The sequence below is a fragment of the Leopardus geoffroyi genome, chromosome B3 (assembly GCF_018350155.1).
Source record: "Leopardus geoffroyi isolate Oge1 chromosome B3, O.geoffroyi_Oge1_pat1.0, whole genome shotgun sequence".
Classification (NCBI taxonomy): domain Eukaryota; kingdom Metazoa; phylum Chordata; class Mammalia; order Carnivora; family Felidae; genus Leopardus; species Leopardus geoffroyi.
The window spans coordinates 53,155,232-53,178,080 of record NC_059337.1 but is presented as its reverse complement, the minus strand read 5'-3'; the positions used below and the strand labels follow the sequence as shown (position 1 = coordinate 53,178,080).

At 40.0% G+C, this 22,849-nt stretch overlaps 1 protein-coding gene across 1 annotated transcript in view; it reads right to left on the bottom strand.

Moving 5' to 3' along the window:
• Positions 1–631: 631 nt before the first annotated feature.
• LOC123583023 (aromatase) overlaps positions 632–22,849 on the bottom strand; it is a 40,566-nt gene continuing 18,348 nt past the window's right edge. Inside the window, exons 4-9 of the mRNA XM_045449748.1 lie at positions 15,793–15,969; positions 12,723–12,837; positions 8,585–8,699; positions 7,983–8,145; positions 4,638–4,879; positions 632–3,433 (exon numbers count right to left, since the gene is read on the bottom strand). Coding sequence (XP_045305704.1) covers positions 3,185–3,433; positions 4,638–4,879; positions 7,983–8,145; positions 8,585–8,699; positions 12,723–12,837; positions 15,793–15,969 — 1,061 coding nt within the window. The 3' untranslated portion in view covers positions 632–3,184. The remainder of the gene's footprint in view (positions 3,434–4,637; positions 4,880–7,982; positions 8,146–8,584; positions 8,700–12,722; positions 12,838–15,792; positions 15,970–22,849) is intronic.

Below are 22,849 nucleotides of genomic sequence, written 5' to 3'. Positions count from 1 at the left end.
TTTATTTTAGAGAGAGAGAGAGAGTGTGAGCAGGGGAAGGGCAGAGAGAGGGAGAGAGAGAATCCCAAGTAGGCTCCATGCTTTCAGTGCAGAGCCCAACATGGGGCTTGATCCCACAAACTGGGAGATCATTGACCTAAGCTGAAATCAATAATTCGATATTTCACCAACTGAGCTACCCAGGCGTCCCTCAAGGTTATTCTTATAATATTTTTTATAATTATAGTCTTGTGATAATTCCCATTTGTTTTATGCTTTAAAATAATTTCTTGGGAGAAGAGAAAGGGGCCGAGTATCCCTAATGGGCTGGACTTGTTGACCAGGTTGACTTGTGTAAATGCATTTTGTTTGTTTGATTGGCCTGATGGAAATAGGGTATGGTCGTTGGCTCTCCAGACATGGGCCAACATCTGTTAAAAGCTACAGAAAGGAAATGAGGGAGTTCACTCAGCTACGCCCTATCTGTTGAGCCCTGGAGAGTTCAGCCCTGACTTTGCTTTTTTTGAGCTAAGTCCAACTGAAAGTACCACAAATTCCATTCCACTTATTACTTTGACAAAATTTAACTTAGCAAATCCTTCTGCAAATATGGGTGAGAGATTCAGTCACAAAGCCCAGCTGATACAGGAGATTGAGGAGGTTCCAGCTAGTATTCTTTTTAGTGGGCAAAGGCCACACACTTACTAGAATATTGGCACCACGACAGGCAAAAGGTGATGTTTAGAAATAAAAGTGACAACTTCCAACTGACATTTCTTGATATGTGGGGCTTTCTGTATATGATTGTTTTCCACTTGGAGTAGGAAAAAATGGGATGTCAATAAAGGCCGAGGGGGGTGTCCAGTACACCTGAGGATGGGAGGGCACAATTGTCCTCACAATTTTACAATAATAGAGCCCATATAATGCATGCATTTCACTGACAATTTATATACTCCAGTTCTTTGAAAACTAGTAAAAACAGAATCCACGGCACATTCAAGAGTAACAAGTACAGGACAATGAGGCAAAATTCTGAAGAGAAAACAGGATTTTCAAATATATGTTGATAAGCCTAATGAAAAATCAACGGTATTCCAAATACTTTAGGCCAAGCCTGTACAAACATATGGGATTTGTCGGTACAGGCTAAGCAGAGAGAAAATTTGAATGATTACCCAGATAATTTGATTCTGAAAGAGTTTGCTTGGATAATTCAAACCAGCATTTGCCCTCTTCCTATTCTTCCCCTGCCCCCACCCCCACCCCTAGTTTTTCCCCAGAATATTTTTGTATCCACAATATTGCTATACAACTATATAAACCCTCCGTTTGACTTTGATCATGTAAACATAGGCCTTGGATACATATATACATACAAAATACAATAGATGTTCCAAGGGAACTGGATGGGTGAAGTACACTAATCTGAAGTGTTTTCCTCTACTGTGAAGCTCCAGCCAGAGGCAAAGTATGTGTTAACAGTCATCAAGAGAATTAACTTAGATACATTAAAATCTAAAATCCTGGCCGTTATTTCAGGGGACTGAACTATTTGGATGATTGTCCAGACCCAACTGTGGATATATTCAAGTACATAAGCATATTTATGTGTATGTTGAGGCCATATGGATCCAAATAATTCCAAGTTCAAATATTTTCCTCTTTACTATTACCTATCCTTGAAATCTTAGAATACTGCCTTCTCTTTAGTTGGATTCCGGTGTCAGTTAGGGGTTCTATGAGCAAGAGTGTCTATTCAGTGCTATCCTTCCTTCTGGGGAGTCAGAATGGGGGATTGGGATGGATTATAAGAGAAAGAAAAGAGCTGCTCTCAAGGAGCTTACACTCTCATTTTATACTCAGTTGTTATTTTATTGCCAAACAGGAGGATGAAGAGAATATTCAAATGTGGAGATGGTGGTTGACTCAATGGTAATGAGCTTAATTTTTGCAAATGATTTTTAATTTTTAAATGGCATTCAGCAGATAGAATCATATTGGCTATATAACACAAGTAAAGTGATATTTGGAAACTTAACTGACCTACTTGATTCTCTTTAAAGAGCTAATTATAAGGTGTGTATTTTATCCATGGCTATGTGTAATGATTCAATAAACTCAATAGCTGTTAAATCTCTAAGATAACCATTAAATCCGAGGTAGGGTAAAAGATGATTGCAGGGGTTCTACCCTGACCATATTCTCCACTGATCTGTTGCTATTGACTTTGGGATCATGGAAAGAAAGAGAAGGGGAGACTGTTGAGGGAGAAAGAGGATGGAATGGGTTTGAGCCCACTGGGTTGGAGAATTAGTTGTAGATATAGAGGACTTTTCCTGCCTCAAATCACTGGGGGCTGTTATAAGAGTTGATAGATGCCATTATTTAAAGTTATCTCTTGGTTAGCACTAGTGGAGCTAAGCAAGGATGCAAACATGAAGAAAATAATTTTTATTTGAATTTGAAATGCATTGTGTGATTTTTTCCCCCTATAACAGATGGGTGGTCCTAATTATATTTTACTTAGGCTATTACTAAATTACTTTGTATCACCCAAATTGATATCTATTGTAGTGGAGGTAATTGGCTGAGGCATGAACTGAGAGACTGGGAAAGGAGAGTCTCCTATTTAACTTTTGCCACAGACAAGTCACCTGTAGATAATCAAGAGTTAATTGAATAATTCATAGGAAAAGTCAAATGCTGAATTTGTAAGCATTTCTCCAAAGAATATGAATGTTGTAGACCCTACCACTAAAAACTAAATCAAAACACTTTTATTCACATTAGCAGGTATGTTTGGCCCTAAGTGCCCAGACACCAGCCTGGTCTTTCTAATGGACTTGAGTGCTTCAGCCCCAGACATTAAAATGTTCTTGGGGCAGGGCAGTGGGGATTTTGTGGGAAGGAGGACATAAGTTTTGCTCATGGCCTATCTTTTTCAAAGCCTGTTTTGTGGAATTGACCATTTCCCCTGCAAACTGTTGGCCTCTATTTTCTTTGGAAGTCTGGTTCTATGGTTTGGACAAGAACAGACAACCAATGTTTCCTGGCTTGCTGACAGCCCATATGAGGTATGCCTATAAAATGGCACAGGCCACCAAATGTCCACTGTGAGGATGATACTACCTGGTAAAGATGGGCGATTTCCATGTGAACTACTGATGAGAAATGCTCCAGAGTAGGTACTTATCAACCTTCTTTAGTATTTGAGGCACTTTTCTGAATGTCTTGGGGTAAATACCATTTCCAGCAAGTTGCCAGTCTCATCTGGGTGTAAGGACAAGCCATGTTTTTTCTGCATATTTTCAATACACTCTCCTTGCAAAGTCTGCACGTGGAATCGTCTCAGAAGTGTAACCAGGATGACTTTCAGCATCACCATGGCGATGTACTTTCCTGCACAGCTACGGGGCCCAAAACCAAATGGCTGAAAATACCTGTAAGGAACCTATGAAAATGATCAGACAGTTAGCCAGAGTATTAAAGGCTAGAGTTATGCAGTCTCTGTTTGATTCACCCTGAAAACACTAATCAGTCAGAATGCTATTTCAGGGTCTAAACGATGAGTGACTGTAACTCAAGTAAGCTCTTTTCTCCATCCAATGTGATTCACCCTCTGTGACATACACCCAGCCTTGGACAGTCCCCATTTTTGCTCTTTATGTTAATGTCCTGGGGTAAAGCAATTACGCACAATCTTATTACAGCCAGTGTTAGCATACTCAACTATCTCTGAGGGATGGTCACAGCTTTACTACTCTTCTGCATGTCACCAAGACAAAGATTGTTTTTGTGCAAAGATGTTGACTCCTGGCCTATTAGTGCCAAGCACCTAAATATTTTTAGTTATGCAAAAAATTAATGGAGATCACATCTGTCTGTCTTGTTCACATCTGTACTTACATAGTACCTGGCATTTAGTATATGCTTAATGAGTTTTTGTTGACCAATTGTCAACATAGTATGGGTTGTTCACATAGAAACAGAATGACCTAGAAAACTGGATTAATTAAGATCACATTTCTACATCATATGCAAATGGAAAAAGAGGGCAGTGAGGGAAATATCTGGATAATTTAGATTAATAAACATCACTGCCTAAAACTGGACATAATAGAAGCAGAATCTACAGTTTCCTTCAGTGAAAGGTGAAGCTCTTCTAATTACTGAGTTCTATTTAGAATGGGAACTACTGTTCATGGGGCCATTTGGTGAACCAAAGGCAGACTGCAAAAGCTAAATCTTTTAGTCTCATTCAATTTCCAACTGAGGCACAAGTGGACTTTCCTTTGCTTAGTTGGTGCGAGAGCTGAATCTACGTGATTACAAAGGGACAGGTTGAAATGGACAAGGTTGTTTGGGTTAAACAAAATTTGCTTCATTGTAGCCAAATTAAGGGCCTGGATTTTTCAAGTTTTGACCCATTGTGTGGCTACATGTGGATACTTCTCAGAACTGGTGACCCAGCATCTTTGGCTTAAGGATGAATATGGTAGGCATGTTCTAAGGTAGGGGAAACGTGTGCTTCTGGTGAGGCAATACAGGGGAACAGTAAATAGGATGAAATGTACAGGGTACAAACAGAACCAGAAAGGATTTAACGATTGACATTTTTAGGAGTGGCACACTCAGTTTTAAGGAAGAGTTCTTACATTCTTTGCAAAGTTTTCAAGAGTAAATTCATTGGGCTTGGGGAAAAACTCAAGTCTATGCATTCTTCCAATATTCAGGATAATGTTAGTCCCTTTTTTCACTGGATAGCCATCTATGACATCATCCTGTAAGGCTTTGCGCATGACCAAGTTCACAACAGGCTGGTACCGCATGCTTTCATAGATAAAGTTTTCCACCACTTTTAATTTTTGCATATCATCAATCCTTATTTCTCTTTCACCTGTGGGAGCAGATAAACAGGACAAGGAGTTAATGATAGTTTCAATATGTGTTGGGCATTTAAACTCCCATAGTTTCCACAGAATAGTTTGCTCCTGGTTGAAAAAAATTTCTTTCTATAATTCTTTTTTAAATAATTTTTTAAATGTTTATTTATTTTTGAGAGAGATAAATAGACAGAGCATGAGCAGGGGAAGGTCAGGGAGTGAGGGAGACACAGAATCTGAAGCGGGCTCCAGGCTCCGAGCTGTCAGCCCAGAGCCCAACGTGGGGCTCAAACTCATGAACCGTGAGATCATGACCTAAGCAGAAGTTGGATGCTTAACTGACTGAACCACCCACGTGCCCCAAATTTCTTTCCATAATTCTAATGCAAATCAGCAAAAATGGCTTGGGCCAAATATGTCATGTTTGGTTCACAGAGTACTTTATAAAAATTCATGTTTGAGGCCAATTACTATAAAACCTAGGAGATTTCATAGAAAAGCCTGGATTTCTAGAAAAATCAGGAAACCTGGTTATACTGGTCTCATATCCCCACATGGCAATGACAGACTGAACTTGAGTGGCCAATAAACCTTTAGAGGGCTATATACCTGCAGTATTTTAAAATTTTTATTTATTTTGAGAGCGCACAGTTGGGGGAGGGACAGAGAGAGAGAGGAGAGGCTCTGAGCTGTCAGCCCCAATGCAGGGCTCCATTCCACAACCATGAGATCATGACCTGAGCTGATATCGAGTTGGATGCCTAACCCACTGAGCCACCCAGGTGCCCTTACCTTCAGTTTTATGTAGACCTACACAGTCTGCTTCAAACATTTGTCTGCCTGGCCTCTGAGGTCCTCAAATTTTGTCTCCTACTCTAAATTCTAGGGGACATTCACTCCTTCTCTAGTCAAAGTGAGGTGGTGAATTTAATCAGTTTCAATGACATTTTCTCCTCTGGTTACCTGTGCAGTCATCTGCCTGGAACACAAAACTGATAGTTCCTCTTCCCATCTGATCAAGAACAATCTATTGTGGTACAGAACCCTTCTCCCTGCCACAGCAAAATAGGTGCCTCAGCTGAGTTCTGGCTGTGCTGGGGATTGACAGATACTCCCACTGTTTCAGATTGGCCTGACACTGGTCAGAGAGGCTTAGATTACTCCCCAAACTGGCAAAGCTTCAGAGTGTCCTCAAATGGGTTACCACTTTTACAGAATCAAAATCAGCCCAGGGTCCTGAGGCAGCTCTCTGTCCTATACAGCTACACCATTCAGGAAAGGTCTCTTTTGGTCAGAGAACTCTAACTGCCCTGCCCCTTGCCTCTGGCTCTTTGTACCCTCCAGGGTCTAATGGGGTACATTTATCTGGGGTGGAGAAGTAGAAAGGAAGATGACAGAGAAGGTAACCAAAGGCATTCCCTAGGAAGTAATTACTATGTGAGTATGTCTAGAGGGAACACGAACACATGTACAAATGGTTCAGCTGTTTCCCATCTTTGCTGAGGTTTGTTGAAGCATCAGGGGGACATCATGAGGCACAAGCACTTTTCACATCTCAAGGAAGTTGAATTAAAGGCTCATGGTTTCAAGAGCAATTTGCCCCTTGTCGCCTGAACTCCATCATTCTATGGCTCTCTCTTTAGTCCACTGGGCTTGCTTGTTAAGTTCTCTTTCTCCTTCCAGCCTGTGAGCCCCACAAGTGTAGGAAAGCTGTAGCTTATTCACTGTTGTGCCACTTCACCTGACCCAGAACTTATAACCTGACAGGGGGCATGTGAGAAACCATTCCGGAATTTGGAGCTTGGATGTTATTCTGGCTTCCTGTTACCTATCTTCCCAGGCAATTTCCCACCTACTACAATGCATCTGTAGACCCCTTATTTCACAAATTTAACCCTTTATGAAATTTCCCCTTACTGTCAACTATTTCAAGCAGCACTCAAATGGCTTTAAAAAGATGGTGCCTCTCTACAACCAAATAAGTTGCTTCACAGGAATTGCTTAAAGTCAAGAGAGAAAAGTGTCATTACTGATACTTCTTTACATATGTCAGAAATGTGTTCTTTAAAAGATCATCCATGCAAAGGACATTCCAAACAAGGAATTCCGTTGTTGTTTGTTTGTTTGTTTGTTTGTCTGTTTGTTTGTTTGAGGGGGGAGGGCCGAGAGAGGGAGAGAGAGAATCCCAAGCAGTCTCTGCATTGTGGGGCTCAATTCCACAAACTGCAAGATCATGACCTGAACCAGAATCAAGAGTTGGAGGCTTAACCAACTGAGCCACATAGGTGCCCCAGGAATTCTGTTTTTTCCCCAGAAAGCAATTCTGACTTCTTTCAAATGTGACACTGTTTCTGTGGAAGGGTGGTGGTGTCAGGATCAATGAGCAGAATGATGCTTAAGCAAAAGCAGAGCAGGGAAGACTAGTGTAGGGAAGAGCTGAGCAGGGACCTGGTGGAGGAGGAGAGAGCAGGGAGAGGAAGGGTCCAACATCACTGGATTTCGGGGGAGAGGGAAGCTGATCAGTCTCCTGCCTTTGCTGTCATCCTTTCCTTGTCCTTCTGCCACTGATTGTAAGTTCATTTGTGGACAGACTGCTTGAAACCCAGAAACACTGCTATAGATGATAGCCGTTTCCCTGGGTGAACTCACAAAAGCCTTTTGCCACTGATAAGGTAGGCAGAACATTGTATTTGGTCTTTAAGCAAATACCATGTATCATTAAGCAGACAAATACAACCATACAAATGTGTTTATGTGCAGGTTAAGAAAGACGTTGAAGAACACACAGTAAAGTATTAACAGTGGTTTCTCTGGGGAATGCAAATGAGGCTGGGGAGGAGAGTGGGAGGGATCAGGGAATGTCACTTTCTGCTTTTCTATATCTGTTATTTAAATTTTTTCAATGAGAATGCATTATTTTTATAATGAAAAAAAAAACACAGAAAGAACTACCTTTTCAACCTATCTGGCATAATCAAAGTGTGGCAAAATGGCTACTTTTATTGTTCTTTGGGTGGATTATAATATTTTGTTTGAAATCTGACACTTAGGACATAAAAAGCTGACATTTAGAAGGAATTTTTTTCTAAGCTCTTTTATTATTTGACCAGTTCTTACCAACGACAGTCTGTATTTCCTTCATTATTGCCTCTTCAACCTTAGGGTGCTTTGCCATAAGAAAAAGCATAAAAAACACAGAGACAGACATGGTGTCTGGTGCTGCAATCAGCATTTCCAGTATGCATTGGTTCACATTCTCTTTTGTCAGGTCACCACGTTTCTGAACAATTGGAAGAAAGGGAAAAAATTGGAAAAGTGAATCAAAGCTTCAAAAAAGGAGGGGAAGATACAGTTAGGATCAAAAAACATCAACAAAATGAAGTCATAAATATTATGTCTCTGTAATTGACTATGGGCATTTTTCATAAAAATCTTCAGCCAAAGGTTAAAAATTTAACCAATTATCTGTGTGTTTGCTGTCTTTGGGCTCCCCCATTTTCATATTTTGTATTGTGCACACATGTAGTTTCAGTCTTAAAGGTCAGTCTTACCAGAATGTTGAATGAGTGGATTGTTTGGGTTATCATTACAGAAGTATGAGAGCAAATACTTAAAAGCATAAGTATGCAACAATTATAAAAGGGAATCTTTACACAGCCTATACACAAACAGTCATACACATATGTTACGTGGGAATTATGGTTAGTCTGGGTCAGTACCTCAGCAAAAATCAACTCAGTGGCAAAATCCATACAGTCTTCCAGTTTCTCTGCTGTGGAAATTCTGTGTCTTTTCTCTTCTATCAGAATTTCCATGGCATCTTTCAAATCCTTGCTAAAGAAAAAAAAAAAAAAAAAAGAAAAAGAAAATATAATCTATTTGTACTCGGTTAAGACATCTAGGAAACAGATTCATTTGCCATTTGTTTAAATAAAATTATCTGCTTAAGTTGAAGCCATTAGTGCTAATAACTGAATTTAAACTTAATTCTTCATAAATATCCTTAAATTGCATATTCATTATACTTCATGTTAAGGAACCAAATTTAGCTAAGATGTCTAGGTACTGGTAGCAAAATTAAGGCTGTAACCTCTAGTTAAATGTTAAAAGCTGGTACCAAAATGGTCAATCCAATCATGTTTTCTGATCCTTGACTTGGCCAATGCAGTGTTTAAATTGAAAACCAAAACTGAAAAACAGTGAATGTCTTTAGTAAGGGCATGCCCTCTCCAGTTTGGCTACAGGTACCTTCACTTCCTGTTGACTTGTATCCACCCGGCCCACTTCTATTTGCCCAGCCCTGGGAACTACCGAGTTTGAGACTTTCTGTTCTAGCAAGAAAACACAGGTGATCAAGTATTATTCTTGATATTTCTTCTCAAACTTTCCAGTTTCTGTCACATAGTAAACATGAAGTAAATGCTTACTGACTGACTAGCTGCATAAGCATGTATAGTACATGCATTTTGACAGTGTGGTAGAGGGAAGAGCACTTTGGAAAGAGAGGGCCAGCTTCTAGTCTGGATTGTTCTCTTTTTATGGAACCTACTTTTAAGTCTCTTAAATCTCTTTTATTTTTTTTTTACTAAAATTTTTTTTAATGTTTATTTTTGAGAGAGAGAGAGAGACAGAGTATGAGCAGGGGAGGGGCAGAGAGAGAGGGAGACACAGGATGCCAAGCAGGCTGCAGGCTCTGAGCTGTCAGCACAGAGTCCGACATGGGGCTCAAACCCACGAACTGTGAGATCATGATCTGAGCCGAAGTCAGACAGCCAACCAACTGAGCCACCCAGGCACCCCTCTTATATCTCTTTTAAAGTGAAGAGCTCAGACTCAATGAACAATAAGTCCATCTTAAGATCTAAATGCTGTTATTCTGGCCTTTGTCTTGAAGTGTATGTGTCCATGTGTAAGTGTATTGTTCCCCAACCTCAGGGAATGGTATTCTGCCTTACATTAAATATACAATAAATCTTTCTTTCAAATTCTTGTTGACATGGTCACCTGTACACCCTGTTGATGATGCTGACATAAATAGCTGTGTGTTTACTCCAGCTCAGCAGGAAAAGTAAAGGAAGATTCTTTAAGATCCCTCCCATTTTTAAAGTTTTTTTTGGGCATCTCAAAGAAAGTGTTTAAACATTTGAAGAGGTATTCTTCAGGCTAGTAGAGTAATTGTGTTATTCTAAATGAGGATGCCATCTATTGTGTATCTCTGTAAGTGTGCCTATAGATACATACATACCTCCAGATATACACCAAGGATATATTCACATTCATTTATTCATTCATCTACTAATCCATTTATTCAGCAATATTTTTTGAGCAACTCTTACAGACTAGAGACAGATATTCACTTAGTTGGTTAGCTATAAATGCTCATAGCATTCCTACCTGAGCAATGGCCCCCAAATATTCTGGGAGTTGTTGAAATGCCCTTAGACTATGAATTCATAGAGAATTCCTTGATGGAACTGCATCCACTTCTGAACATATGCCTCCACCTGGGGCCAGAATCATGGGCCTGTGAATACCCTTTGGGATCCTTCTTATTCAGGTTAAAAGCTGACCAGCTTTTACATAAATGTAGGCATATGAATTTATATACCCTTAAAAATTAGGAGAATTGTGTTCAGTGAATAGGTAATCTCTGACTTACAAGCATATATTAAAAGAATATGTCTGTGAGTCTGTGGTTTGGCACTCTGAGAATATTTTGTGCCAAAACAAGGTGGCTAGTTTATCAGTCCAGGCCACAGCACCTACTTAAGATATTCTGTGGTTAAAAAGCCTTAAACTTGCCAGAATAAGAAGTAGAAAACAATACTTCTGTAATATTGGAGATTAAGATAAGCAGAAATATAAACTTGAATAAATAGAGATGGGAGTAGATGTCCTAGAATCCTTTCCATCAGTATATTTCTAAAAAGTATTGGCATGACAGAGAAAGGCAAATATTATATAATCTAATTCATTTCTGTGGAAAAAGAGGCAAAGAAGGGGAGTGACATAAAGCATGCTAAAGGAAATAATAAGAGAATAATAAATTCATTTATATGTGGAATCTTAAAACAAAAAAAACCCATAGTTCTTAGATACAGAGAAGAAATTGGTGGCTACCAGAGGTGAGGGGTAAAGGTGGGCAAAATGGATGAAGGGGGTGAAAAGGTACAAAGTTCTAGTTATAAAATAAATAAGTCATGGAGATGTAATGTACAACATGGTGACTATAGTTAAAAATACTGTATTGCACATTTAAAGTTGCTAAGAGAATAGATCTTAAAAGTTTTTATCACAAGAAAAAAATTTTGTAACTAGATATAATGGTGATTATTTCACAACATATACAAATATTGAGTCTTTGTGTTGTATACCTGAAAGTAATATAATGTTATATGTCAATTATACCTCAATTTAAAAAAAAGCACTGGCATTATTGTAATGGACATGGATGGGGGAGAAGATTAAAAGATTTCTCTAGGTCTTTACTGCTCCAGGACATAGGATATATAGATGAATACACTAACCATTGGCAAATATTACATAGAGAGGGAATGTTGCTGAGCTAATTTCTGTAGAAAACTCTGAGAAACCATTATACAATTTCATGCAATATATTTCTATGGCTTGCTGGCCAAAACCAAAGCTAAACTAATGACCAGGAACTATGAAAAGAGACTTTTCAGACCACTGGCAACTTTGACCATAGTGAAGAGGTGAATCCATTATCTCATTGATTCTAGTCACAAGAAGCTCTGGTGGAAACTAAATGAAATGTATAAAGACCCAAGCATCTAAATCACCCACCTAATACTCATCAACCACATGAAACTATATAAAGCAACATCAAGTTGGCTTCCTCCCTAACATTGTTATTAAATTTAAACACACAAACAGGATAAAGTTGGGGCTTCAAACAAGTTTGGGAACTTTTAGAGATGGAGAATTGAGGATGGTTAGAGACATGTGGGGGAAGATCTGAACAAAAGGAAGGGGAACATATTTAGTGCCTTCTATGTGCCATCCTCTGTGTTAATTGCCCTACATATAGGATCTCATTAACCTATATCCCTACCCTGGAAGGTAGGTAATATTTTACTTTAAATAACTTCCCAAGGCCGTTTAGTTACTAAGTAGTAGAGACAGGATACAAACCAGGTGTGTCTGCCTCTAGATCCCATGGGCTTTTCACTGGTGGTGAGAGAGGGCAGTGTTTAGTGGCTGGCTACTTACACTCTAAAAACCTACTGATTGGCCTATAGGCCATTGGGTACTCGTCCAGTTTTGAGCTAGACTAGTCTATAACCAAAGCAAAGCCATTTAATGACCATTTCAGGATCCCCCAAAGATATAATATATATAACTAAAAAAAGAAAATCACACATTTCATTGAAGTTCATTATAGTCATTGTGAAAAAATTCTTTTGAGACTACGATCAATTCCTACAAGTTGAATTCTGTTAAATTTGTTCAGAAGTAACACGACTATAAAATGATCTTGTGTTTCCTTTTTCCAGATATGCAAAGGGAATTTTGACAGAGAATAATGGTAGGTTCAGCCAACCCTTCTCATCAACTCAAAATACACTGTGGTGTCCTACTTCCAGAGATGGGGCTCCCAGACCACCCACTTGGGCCCCTTGCTGAAAAGCTGCCTGGGCCAAAGGCTTCTCTTACTCTTTGGTCTGGCCATACGCAGCCAAATTGCTGTAAGAAGTGTTTCATCAGCAACTTAATCCACAGCTCCCTGTGGGCTCTGAAGAGCAGACAGCTAGCTGAAGAGGCCAACAATAGCAAGGACACAACCCCAAATCAATCCAAACTCACTGATAAGTTTTCCAAACTTGTGTTACTTACACAGACTTTTCATATTTTCTGTATAGCCAAGAAATCTTAAAGAAGATGTCTGGTTTGAGAAGGAGAGCTTGCCATGCATCAAAATAATCCTGGATTTTAACCACCATGGCACTTTCTGGAAAAACAAAACAAAAGAGCAGAGTAGTTGAGCAAAAATGTGAGCCCAAGAAGGGTATTTTGAGAAGAGAAGATCCCTTGTATAGAGTCTTTTATCAGCCTGGGGTTCTAAGCTAGGCAAGGTCCCCACTTTCATTGGTGTTTCAGCCATGTGAATGCCACTAGTCAAATAAACATTAATTTATTCTGGTTGGCATCTAAATTAACAAAATTAAGTAGAGATGTGCCACTTTTCAAGTTCGTGTTAGAGACCTAACCTAGAATGTCACATGCCCTTCTTTGACTGAGTGTCCAACTCCTTTCTGTGTTTTTGGACAATGGGAAATAAGAGGGGCACGAGTAGATATGGCCGTCATTGGCCTCAATTCTGGCACCTGGGAGTGCAAAAAGCCATGCCACTTTCCTGTTTACATTTTGGTCCAGAGTATAGAATTCATCTTGGTATCTCTTAATGTCTTGCCCTGAGCCTCATGCATAGTCAGCTTTTTTTTAATGTTTATTTATTTTTGAGAGAGAGAGAGAGAGAGAGAGAGAGAGAGAGAGAGAGAGACAGCACATGAGTGGGGGAGAGGCAGAGAGAGAGAGGGAAACACAGAATCCAAAGTAGGCTCCAGGCTCTGAGCTGTCAGCACAGAGCCTGACATGGGGCTCGAACCCACCAACCATGGGATCATGACCTGAGCCAAACTGGGATGCTCAACCGAGCCACCCAGGCGCCCCCATAGTCAGCTTTTAATGAATGTCCTTTAATTATATTGAATGCTAGGGGAAAGAAAACCCTTGCTTTTTCAAATTGTACAAAAAAGAAGGGGATAGAGATTTATTTTCAACCGCTAAATACCAGTCACCATGCAAAGTGTTTTAAAAAAGAGACCTCATTTAATCCTTACAATCTTGTTTGGGGGCGGGGGGTGTCATCACTTTTTCAGATGAAGAAACTGCAGTTCATAGAAACTAGGAAGCTTGCCTAAAACCATACATCCAGTGTGATAGGCAGGTCCTTACGCTGGAGCCCGGTTCTATCTGACCTCAGAGCAATGTTCCTTCCTCTTTGTTGTACTGGCTCCCTCAGGCAAATTGAGAGTTTAACAAGGGTGGTGTGTGGAGAAGAGGAACAAACATAACTCTGCATGGATTAGGCAGGTTCCTAGCATCACAGCCCATATCCCTAGGTTAACCTAGGGATTACAATCCCTAGGTTTACAATTCCCTTTACTTCATCCTTCCTAAGAACCAAGGCTAACAGGGAACTATGAAGGCTAACAGTGAACCAAGGCTAACAGGGAACTAAAATATGCACTTGCCTAACCTTAGGAGAGATGCATGTAGGACAGGCCAGCTGGGATTAGAGGGGATGGATCAGGCAAGGGGTGTGACTGAAAATAGAGTGAATGGGGCTCCCATCCAAATGACAGTCAGATGAGGTGTCTATGACTCTTGAAGGGAGTATAAAGAGCAGGGGACGTGGGCAAGCAGAGCTGGAGAAGAGAAAAGGAAGGCTTGTAGCTTATCTGCTAGTCCAAATGTGGCAAAGTAGGCAGCAGGTGTTATAGCTCAGCTGGTTTTGGCAAGTGTGAAAAGTAGGCCCCGGGGTCGCCTGGGTGGCTCAGTCGGTTAAGCGTCTGACTTTGGCTCAGGTCATGGTCTCACAGTTCATGAGTTCAAGCCCTGTGTTGGGCTCTGTGCTGACAGCTCAGAGCCTTACAGCCTGCTTCACATTCTGTCTCTCCCTCTCTCCCTGCCCCTCCCTTGCTCACACTCTGTCTCTCTCTCTCAAAAATAAATTAAAATAAACACTAAATTTTTTTTTTAAGTTGGCCCTGTTCTCATGCCTGTAATGTTCTTCTCTCAAATCTGGATGAGGCTCATGATCTCACTTAACATTTAGGCTTATGTTCAGGTGTCCTCTCTGAACAGGCCTTTCTGGATAACCCTCTCTGTAATAGCCACATATGCTTCCGCCATGGTACCTACTTCTTCACTTTCTAGCCCCTTGCTCTGTTTCTTCTTCAAGACTCCTATTATTTCCTGATTCATTATTGGATATTTACTTGTTTACTGTTTTTATTGGCACTGAGATGTGAGCTCCTTGAAGGTGAGGACTTTATCTGTCTTGTTTACCTCTCTATCCCCAGAACCTAGAACAGTGCCTGGCAGAAAATAGACAATTTACAAATATTTTTTGAATGAATGCATGAATCAATGAATATACTAGAAATTCAGGAAAAATTACATTAAGCTGGACAACAGCATAATGGAATTAGCCCAACTGATTAATGTTTATTTTTGATGGTGATGGAGTTGCATGTATGTGTTTTAATATTTGTTTCTGTAGTACAGTGAAGAGAGTAGCTTTTTGAGTGAAACAACTTGCCAGAGTTGTTATAAATGCTAAATGACAAACTATGTGTAGAGCAACTTTTTATAGTAGATATTAAATTAATGGTAGCTATTTTCATCATTTCCAGTAGCAGCAGCAGCTCCAGCACCATTATCATCCTATAGACAGAGTCAAAGTTTTCATGCTTAGTAGCTTCGAGGGAGGAATGTGTATGTATATTTATGTATATATGTATGTGTAGGTGTGTATTTGTGTGTGTGTGTGCACACACGTGCACACCCAAAAGAATGGTTGGCAATGGTTAAATATACCAGTTTGATTGGTGGTAGGGTATATTAATGACCAAATGAACTGGTCACACTTGTTAAGTTTTGACTATGGATAGAATCATATTTCCCAGAGCAATGAAGAGCTATCAAAAGAGGAGATGGCCCCTACTTACAGAAACTTATCTTATAAATGAACATGGCACACACTAGGAAAAAAAAAATCTTAAGAAAACTTAGAGATGTTTGAATAAGAGCAATGTAAAAAACAGCGTATCTTTCCTTGAGTCTGTTTTCCCCTTCATCTCCATGTTCAATAAAAGGCAGAATGTCAGTTCTCAAATACCGTCCAGTGGGATCCCCAGGAAGAGCATGTTAGAGGTGTCTAGCGTGATGCGCCTCATGAGGGTCAACACGTCGATGTAACCCAGTTCGTTGGTGACCTCCTCCAACCTGTCCAGATGTGTTATGACGGATTCAACACAAATTGTCACCGTGCGCACGAGTCCAGGGCCAGACAGAGCTGAGGGGAACACATCAGAGAGTAAGCCACCATGAACTCAGGGGGCATACATAATCAGGATATTTTGGCCTTTTATGTTCAGGGTTTAACTGAACATAATTTAATTTTTTTTCAGTAACTGAACATAATTTAATTTTTTTTCAGTAACTAGGTTGAAATTTTCATGTTCTTTTTTAAAATACTTTTCTGCATTCCCCTGATTTTCTACAAGCATGCATCACCTTCATGGTTAAAAATAAATGAAAGAATGTATGGGAGAACCTGGGTGGCTCAGTCAGTTACAAGTCTGACTCTTGATTTTGGCTCAGGTCATAATCTCATGATTTGTGAGATCCAGCCCCACGTTGAGCTCTGTGCTGACAGCATGTGGCCTGCTTGGGACTCTCTCTCTCTCTGTCTCTCTGCCACTTGCTCTCTCTCTCTCTCTCAAAATAAATAAATAAACATTAAAAATTTTTTAAAATGAGTGGATGCACGAAAACCTTATTTTAAACAAAATATTCAAAATTAAACTTTTCTTCATGTTATTGCAAATCATTTGTGATATTGCAATTGAAAAATTTGGTATTGTGGTCATTAATCACAAATCAGTGGTTTTCCATATTTATTGTATATATCTCCCTCTAAGGAAGGTTTGGATTTGGCCAGGGTGATATTTATTTTATGTTTCAACAGGTGGCAGGGTACTGTTCTAGAACTACGCCAATTGGACCTTAACTATTTGATATAAAGTGCTTCCTGTTAATTGTGGTTTATATGCTGACAATGCTAGTCTTATAAATTACCAAAAGTGTTCTTCTCTTAATTTTGATTTCTCTTCAAATGACTTCTAGATTTGTTTTACTCAACGAACATCATGACAGCTAAGCACCAGTCTTCCTCACTGGCTGGGATTTCTTTAAGGGCAGTGACAGCCTTCTATTAGCACTGTCCTTTAAGTCCACACAGTACATGGTAGCCTTCAAATCATATTGGTCAAATAGAGGAATGAATGAATGAATGAATGAATGAGTGAATGAAAGAGTGGGTGAATAGTTGAGTGAAGACAGGTGGTGTGAATTGGCTCTGCCTACCGGCTAGTGGATCCTGGTGGTAGGTCATCTATTCAGAGAGTTTAACACTTGAAGCCCCCCTTTGTCTCTTTTGCTCTAAGTTTCTTCAAGCTTTCTTTATGAGTAGTATCTCCTATTTATATATTTTATTATTCAGACTTGCTGTTAAAGTCAGAGCCCTTGAAATGCAATGAAAAATCCTGGGGAAATTTGTATCCATAATTCTCTCTTAAAAAAAAAATCAAGGGCTCCTGGGTGGCTCAGTAAGCTGAGTGTCCTACTCTTGATTTCAGCTCAGGTCATGAACCCAGGGTCATGGGATTGAGAACCGTGCTGGGCATGGAGCCTGTTTGAAATTCTTCCCCCTCCTCTCTTTCTCTCTTTCTGTCTCTCTCTGCCCCTCACCCCACTCATGTACTCTCTGTCTCTAAAATAAAATTTAAAAATATTAAAAAAAAAATCAGTTGCACAACAGAAGCTTCTGAAGGCAGACTTTGCAAATAAGCAAGGAAGCCTGACAAGGAATTGTAGATTCATAAAATTTATACTTATGGATGAAAAGAAGGTTGGGGGTGCCTAGGTGGCCCAGTTAAGCATCTGACTTCGGCTCAGGTCACAATCTTATGGTTTGTGAGTTCAGGCCCTGCATTTGGCTCTGTGCTGACAGCTCAGAGCCTGAAGTCTGCTTTGCATTATGTGTCTTCCCTCCCCCAGTCACACTGTGTCTGTATGTCTCTCTCAAAAATAGACATTAAAAAAATTAAAAATAAATAAATACAAAAGAAGGTTGGGTTGGTAGCATACTTTCTGACTGTAGGAAATACTTGGCAGATATGAAAGGTCAGCATGTTGTTCTTTGGGTGATTATCACATTCACAAGTGAGACAAATGATTTCTGAATGACTCAGCCCTTTGTGTGGAGCAGTTGACTTCAAATATCACTGGTGGTTTTCTCCCAGATAGATGTATGATTTTCCTCTACATCCAAGAGCTTAAAGTCACATTTCAAATATATAAGCAAAATGTAATATCATTGCTTATAGTCAGTCATATGATGTAGACATTATTTTTATTTTTAAGTATTTTAAAATGTTTATTTATTTATTTTGGGAGAGAGAGTGCAAATGGGAGAGGGGCAGAGAGAAAGGAAGGGCGAGAATCCCAAGCAGGCACCGTGCTGTCAGCACAGAGCCCGATGCAGGACTTGATCTCACAAACTGTGAGATCATGACCCGAGCTGAAATCAAGAGTCGGATGCTCAACCGACTGAGCCACCCAGGTGCCCAAACTTTAATTTTTTAAATGTGCTAAAAACTACTGAATCTTATCCAGGTTAAACAAAAGTGAGCAAGAAATCAGCATAATTCTGTCACTATGGACAACTCTCTTGGCAGTTTCAGGAAACACAGGCTATTTTTTGCCCCTCAACCTTCATCTCTCCAGGATGGGCCATTGCCTGGGCTGCACTTCACTACTTCTCCATAGATATGTCCAGGGGGTCAATGCCTTCCTTAATGTTACTACTTTAGATACCAAAATTACTCCCAAATTTCTGCTATATCAGGAAAACTAACGAGAAGTGTGACTCTAAAAGGAGATTCATCCTTTTAGAGCTTGGGACTCTAACAGATTATTAAAAATGTCAGACACAACAGTGAACTTTTCATAAGCAATTCAGCCTCTATTTTTGGCATTTCATCTGGGGAGTTTTGTAATGTTTTTTATTAGACAATCTGATCTTTTATATACAGGGCTTATCTAAAAATATGTCACAAGGATTGTTTTGATTGCTTTCCAAGTGCTATAGATTCTACTCTTTTAGCATCTCTTACACTGATGACTTCCCTTCTGCACACCCTTTATCACTACAGTAGCTCCCAACATCTTTCACTGTTCACAGTCATGCCTCCTGTCAATTAAACGTTCATTCTGCTACCAGAGGAATTTTTGTAAAACACAAATATGTTCATGTCATTCTGCTTAAAATCTTAAATGATTTACTGTAGCTTTCAGAATAAGCTCAGTTCAGTGCCTTCCCCTGGGCCTCATGCCTACATGGATCTATGCCAGGTACAAGGGCCTGCTTACAGTTCCCTGGACATACAGTGCTGATCTACCCTTCCCTGTTTTGGAGTATCCTGTTCTTTCCTTCTGTGGAATGTGTCCTCATCAAACTTTCTTAATTTAGGTAGCTTTTACCTTCTTTCAAAACTTATCATAAGCATCCATTCCTCAAAAAGCCACCCATGACCCCACAGTGTACTTTAATGGACCAATTTTTTCTGTGCTCTGTGGTGCTGTGCACACAACTCTAGCATAACACATCACCTAGGATGATATTTGGTGATATATTGATCTGCCACTCTGCTCCTCCCCCCCCCCCATTATAAATTCCTTGGGGGCAGGAACCATGTATTGACTAACATCATATTCTGGGCACCTAGTTCAACGATGAGAACACAGTAGTTTGTTAAACAAATGGATGAGTTTAGAAAATTCTGTTAATTAAAAACAATTTTTAGGGGTGCCTGGGTGGCTCAGTTGGTTAAGCATCCGACTTTGGCTCAGGTCATGATCTCATGGTCTGTGAGTTCGAGCCCCGCATTGGGCTCTGTGCTGACAGCTCAGAGCCTGGAGCCTGCTTCGGATTCTGTCTCCCTCTCTCTGACCCTCCCCTGTTCATTCTCTGTCTCTCTCTGTTTCAAAAATAAATAAACATTAAAAAAAATTAAAAAAAAAATTTTAATTCTATTAATTTTTGGGGCACCTAGGTGGTTCAGTTGGTTAAGCGTCTGACTTCAGCTCAGGTCATGATCTCACAGTCCATGAGTTCGAGCACCACGTCAGGCTCTGTGCTGTCAGTTCAGAGCCTGGAACCTGCTTTGCTTTCTGTGTCTCCCTCTCTCTTTGTCCCTCCCCCACTCATGCTCTGTCTCTGTCAAAAAAATGAGTAAATGTTAAAAAAATTTAAATTCTATTAATTTTTGCATGGCAAGGTAAACCATGTTGGTATGTGAGAGTTAATTGCTCCTAAACAATAGTTCACATATTCCTGATGCACCTGGGCCAAACAGCAAAGTAAAATAAAACTTACATTTCAAATCTTGTCATTTGCAACAACATGGATGGACCTAGAGGGCATTACGCTAAATGAGGTAAGTCAGAGAGAAAAAGACAAATGCCACATGATTTCACTTTATATGGAATATAAAGAACAATACAAATGAACAGACAAACAAAAAGAAACAGACCCAAATACAGAGAACAAACTGGTGGTTACTAGAAGTGAGAGGGGGTGGGGATGGGTGAAATAGGTGAAGGGGATGAAGAGGTACAAACTTCCAGTTATAAAATAAGTAAGTCATGGAGATATAATGTACAGCATAGGGAATATAGTCAATAATATTGTCACATCTTTGTATTGTGACTACACTTATCGTGGGGAGCATTTCATAACATATATAATTGTTGAATCACTAAGTCATATACTTAAAACTAGTATAATATTGTATGTCAACTATACTTCAACAAAACAAACAAAAACCCCCCACATTTCTTTTTTTTTTTTTTAATTTTTTTTAACGTTTATTTATTTTTGAGACAGAGAGAGACACAGCATTAACGGGGGAGGGGCAGAGAGAGAGGGAGACACAGAATTGGAAGCAGGCTCCAGGCTCTGAGCCATCAGCTCAGAGCCTGACACGGGGCTCGAACCCGCGGACCGCGAGATCGTGACCTGAGCTGAAGTCGGACGCTTAACCGACTGAGCCACCCAGGCGCCACCCCCCCCCCCCCACATTTCTATAGGGTCTTACAGCATTATTTCACTTATTCATCACAATAACTCTAGAATTAATATTCTGTGGTATCACCTTTTGTGGGGAAAGAAGCGGAAGCTCAGAGAGGTTGAATGACTTGTCCAAGGTCACATAGCTAGTAAAGTGGCAGAGCTAGGACTTGGACCCACCATTTATAATCCTGAGTCCTATACTTTTTCCATTAATCCAGTCTGCAGTTTTGTAAGGTATCAGAGTATTGAACTGCCCAACACAAGTGATAGGCAGGGTAATAGCCCCCTAAAGCTTCCCAGGTGCTAATCCCTGGAACCTATTAATATGTCACCTTACATGGAAAAAGGGACTTGGCCCATATGATTCGATTTGAGGAATTGATGAGGAGATTACTGTGGATTATCTGGGTGGGCCCAACCTAATTACATGGGTCCTCAAAAGCAAAGAACCTTTTCTAGCAGCCTTTAGAATCAGAAAGTGATGTGATGAAAGAAGGATGGTCTAGGAGATGTGATATAAAAAGGACTCAACCTGCTATTGCTAGCTTTGAAGACAGAGGAAGGAGCCACAGGCCAAGGGATGCAGGTGGCCTCTGAAGCTGGAAAAGACAAAGAAACAGGTTCTCCTCTGGAGCTTCCAGAAACACAGCCCAGCCAACGCCTTGATTTTAGTCCATTGAGACCTATGTCAAACTTTTTATCTATAGAACTATAAGATAACTGATATGTTGTTTTAAGTCATTAAGTTTGTGGCAATTTGTTACAGCAGCAATAGGAGACAAATACAGTGGAGTCCACAATAGAGTTGTACCGAGTCTTGGTGATGGACAACTCTGTAGAGGGAATCAGTGCTCAACTGGGATAGGCATAGATTCTCCCTATCTCAGCAGCACATGGGAGGCATCCAGGTTCACTACAGAGGCTGGCTAGAGGGAAGAATATTGATGGTGGAAGGTCAGACATAAAATCTATCTAGCCCCGTATTCTATCACTGAAAATGGTTCCAGGACATGATTATCTTCATTGATGTTGATGTCAAAGACTGGTCATGTATATTCCCCAACCTCTTCATTTCCAGCAAGATATAGTAAAGGGGAAAATCACTAGATAAGGAGACTTGGGGTGGGGTCTCTGCTTATCTATTACTTACTATGTTGCCTGGGCAAAAATCACAACCTTTCTAGGACTGTATTTTCTCAACTATAAAATTCAGAGGCTTAACGAGATGACATATACAGTCCTTCCTGGTTCTACAATTCTCTAAGTTTTATTCACAAACTGTTTTCTGTTAAAACATCTGGAATGTTAGTCAGTGATCTAGCAAGCACATTGTTTGGCTGTGTTTAAATCAAACATGTGACTGACACACTACATTCTTACTAAATTTTTTTTTAACGTAAGCTCTATGCCCAGCATGGAGCCCAATGTGGGTCTTGAACTCACAACCCTGAGATCAAGGCTCCAGACACTTAACCAACTGAGCCACCTAGGTGCCTACACACTAAATTCTTTTTTTTAGGTTTATTTGTTTGTTTATTTATTTATTTATTTATTCTTAAAGTTTATTTATTTTTGAGGATGAGCATGTGTGCATGCCTTTGCGTGCATGATGTGCATGAGCACTCAGTGGGTGGTGTAGGGATGGTGGAGAGGGACAGAGAGAGAGAGAGAATCCGAAGCAGGCTTCCTGCTGTCAGGGTGGAGCCTGAGGGGAGACTCAGCCCCACGAACTGTGAGATCATGACCTGAGCCCAAATCAAGAGTTGAACACCTAACTGACTGAGCCACCCCTTCCACACTAAATTCTTAATTGAAATGATCCTAAGTGTAGAGCTCCATCTCTTCTTCATGTCTATGAAGTTGCTTTGTGCATCAACAGGAAGAACAGAATTTGTGGTGGTTAAAAATGCAGGCTCTGGGGTTGTCTCCTGGGCCACTCTTTACTAATATTGGGACCTTTGGGTAAGTTACTTCACCTATGTAAACTTCAGTTTTCCCATTTGTAAAATGTAGGTGATAAGAGTGTGTACCACATGGG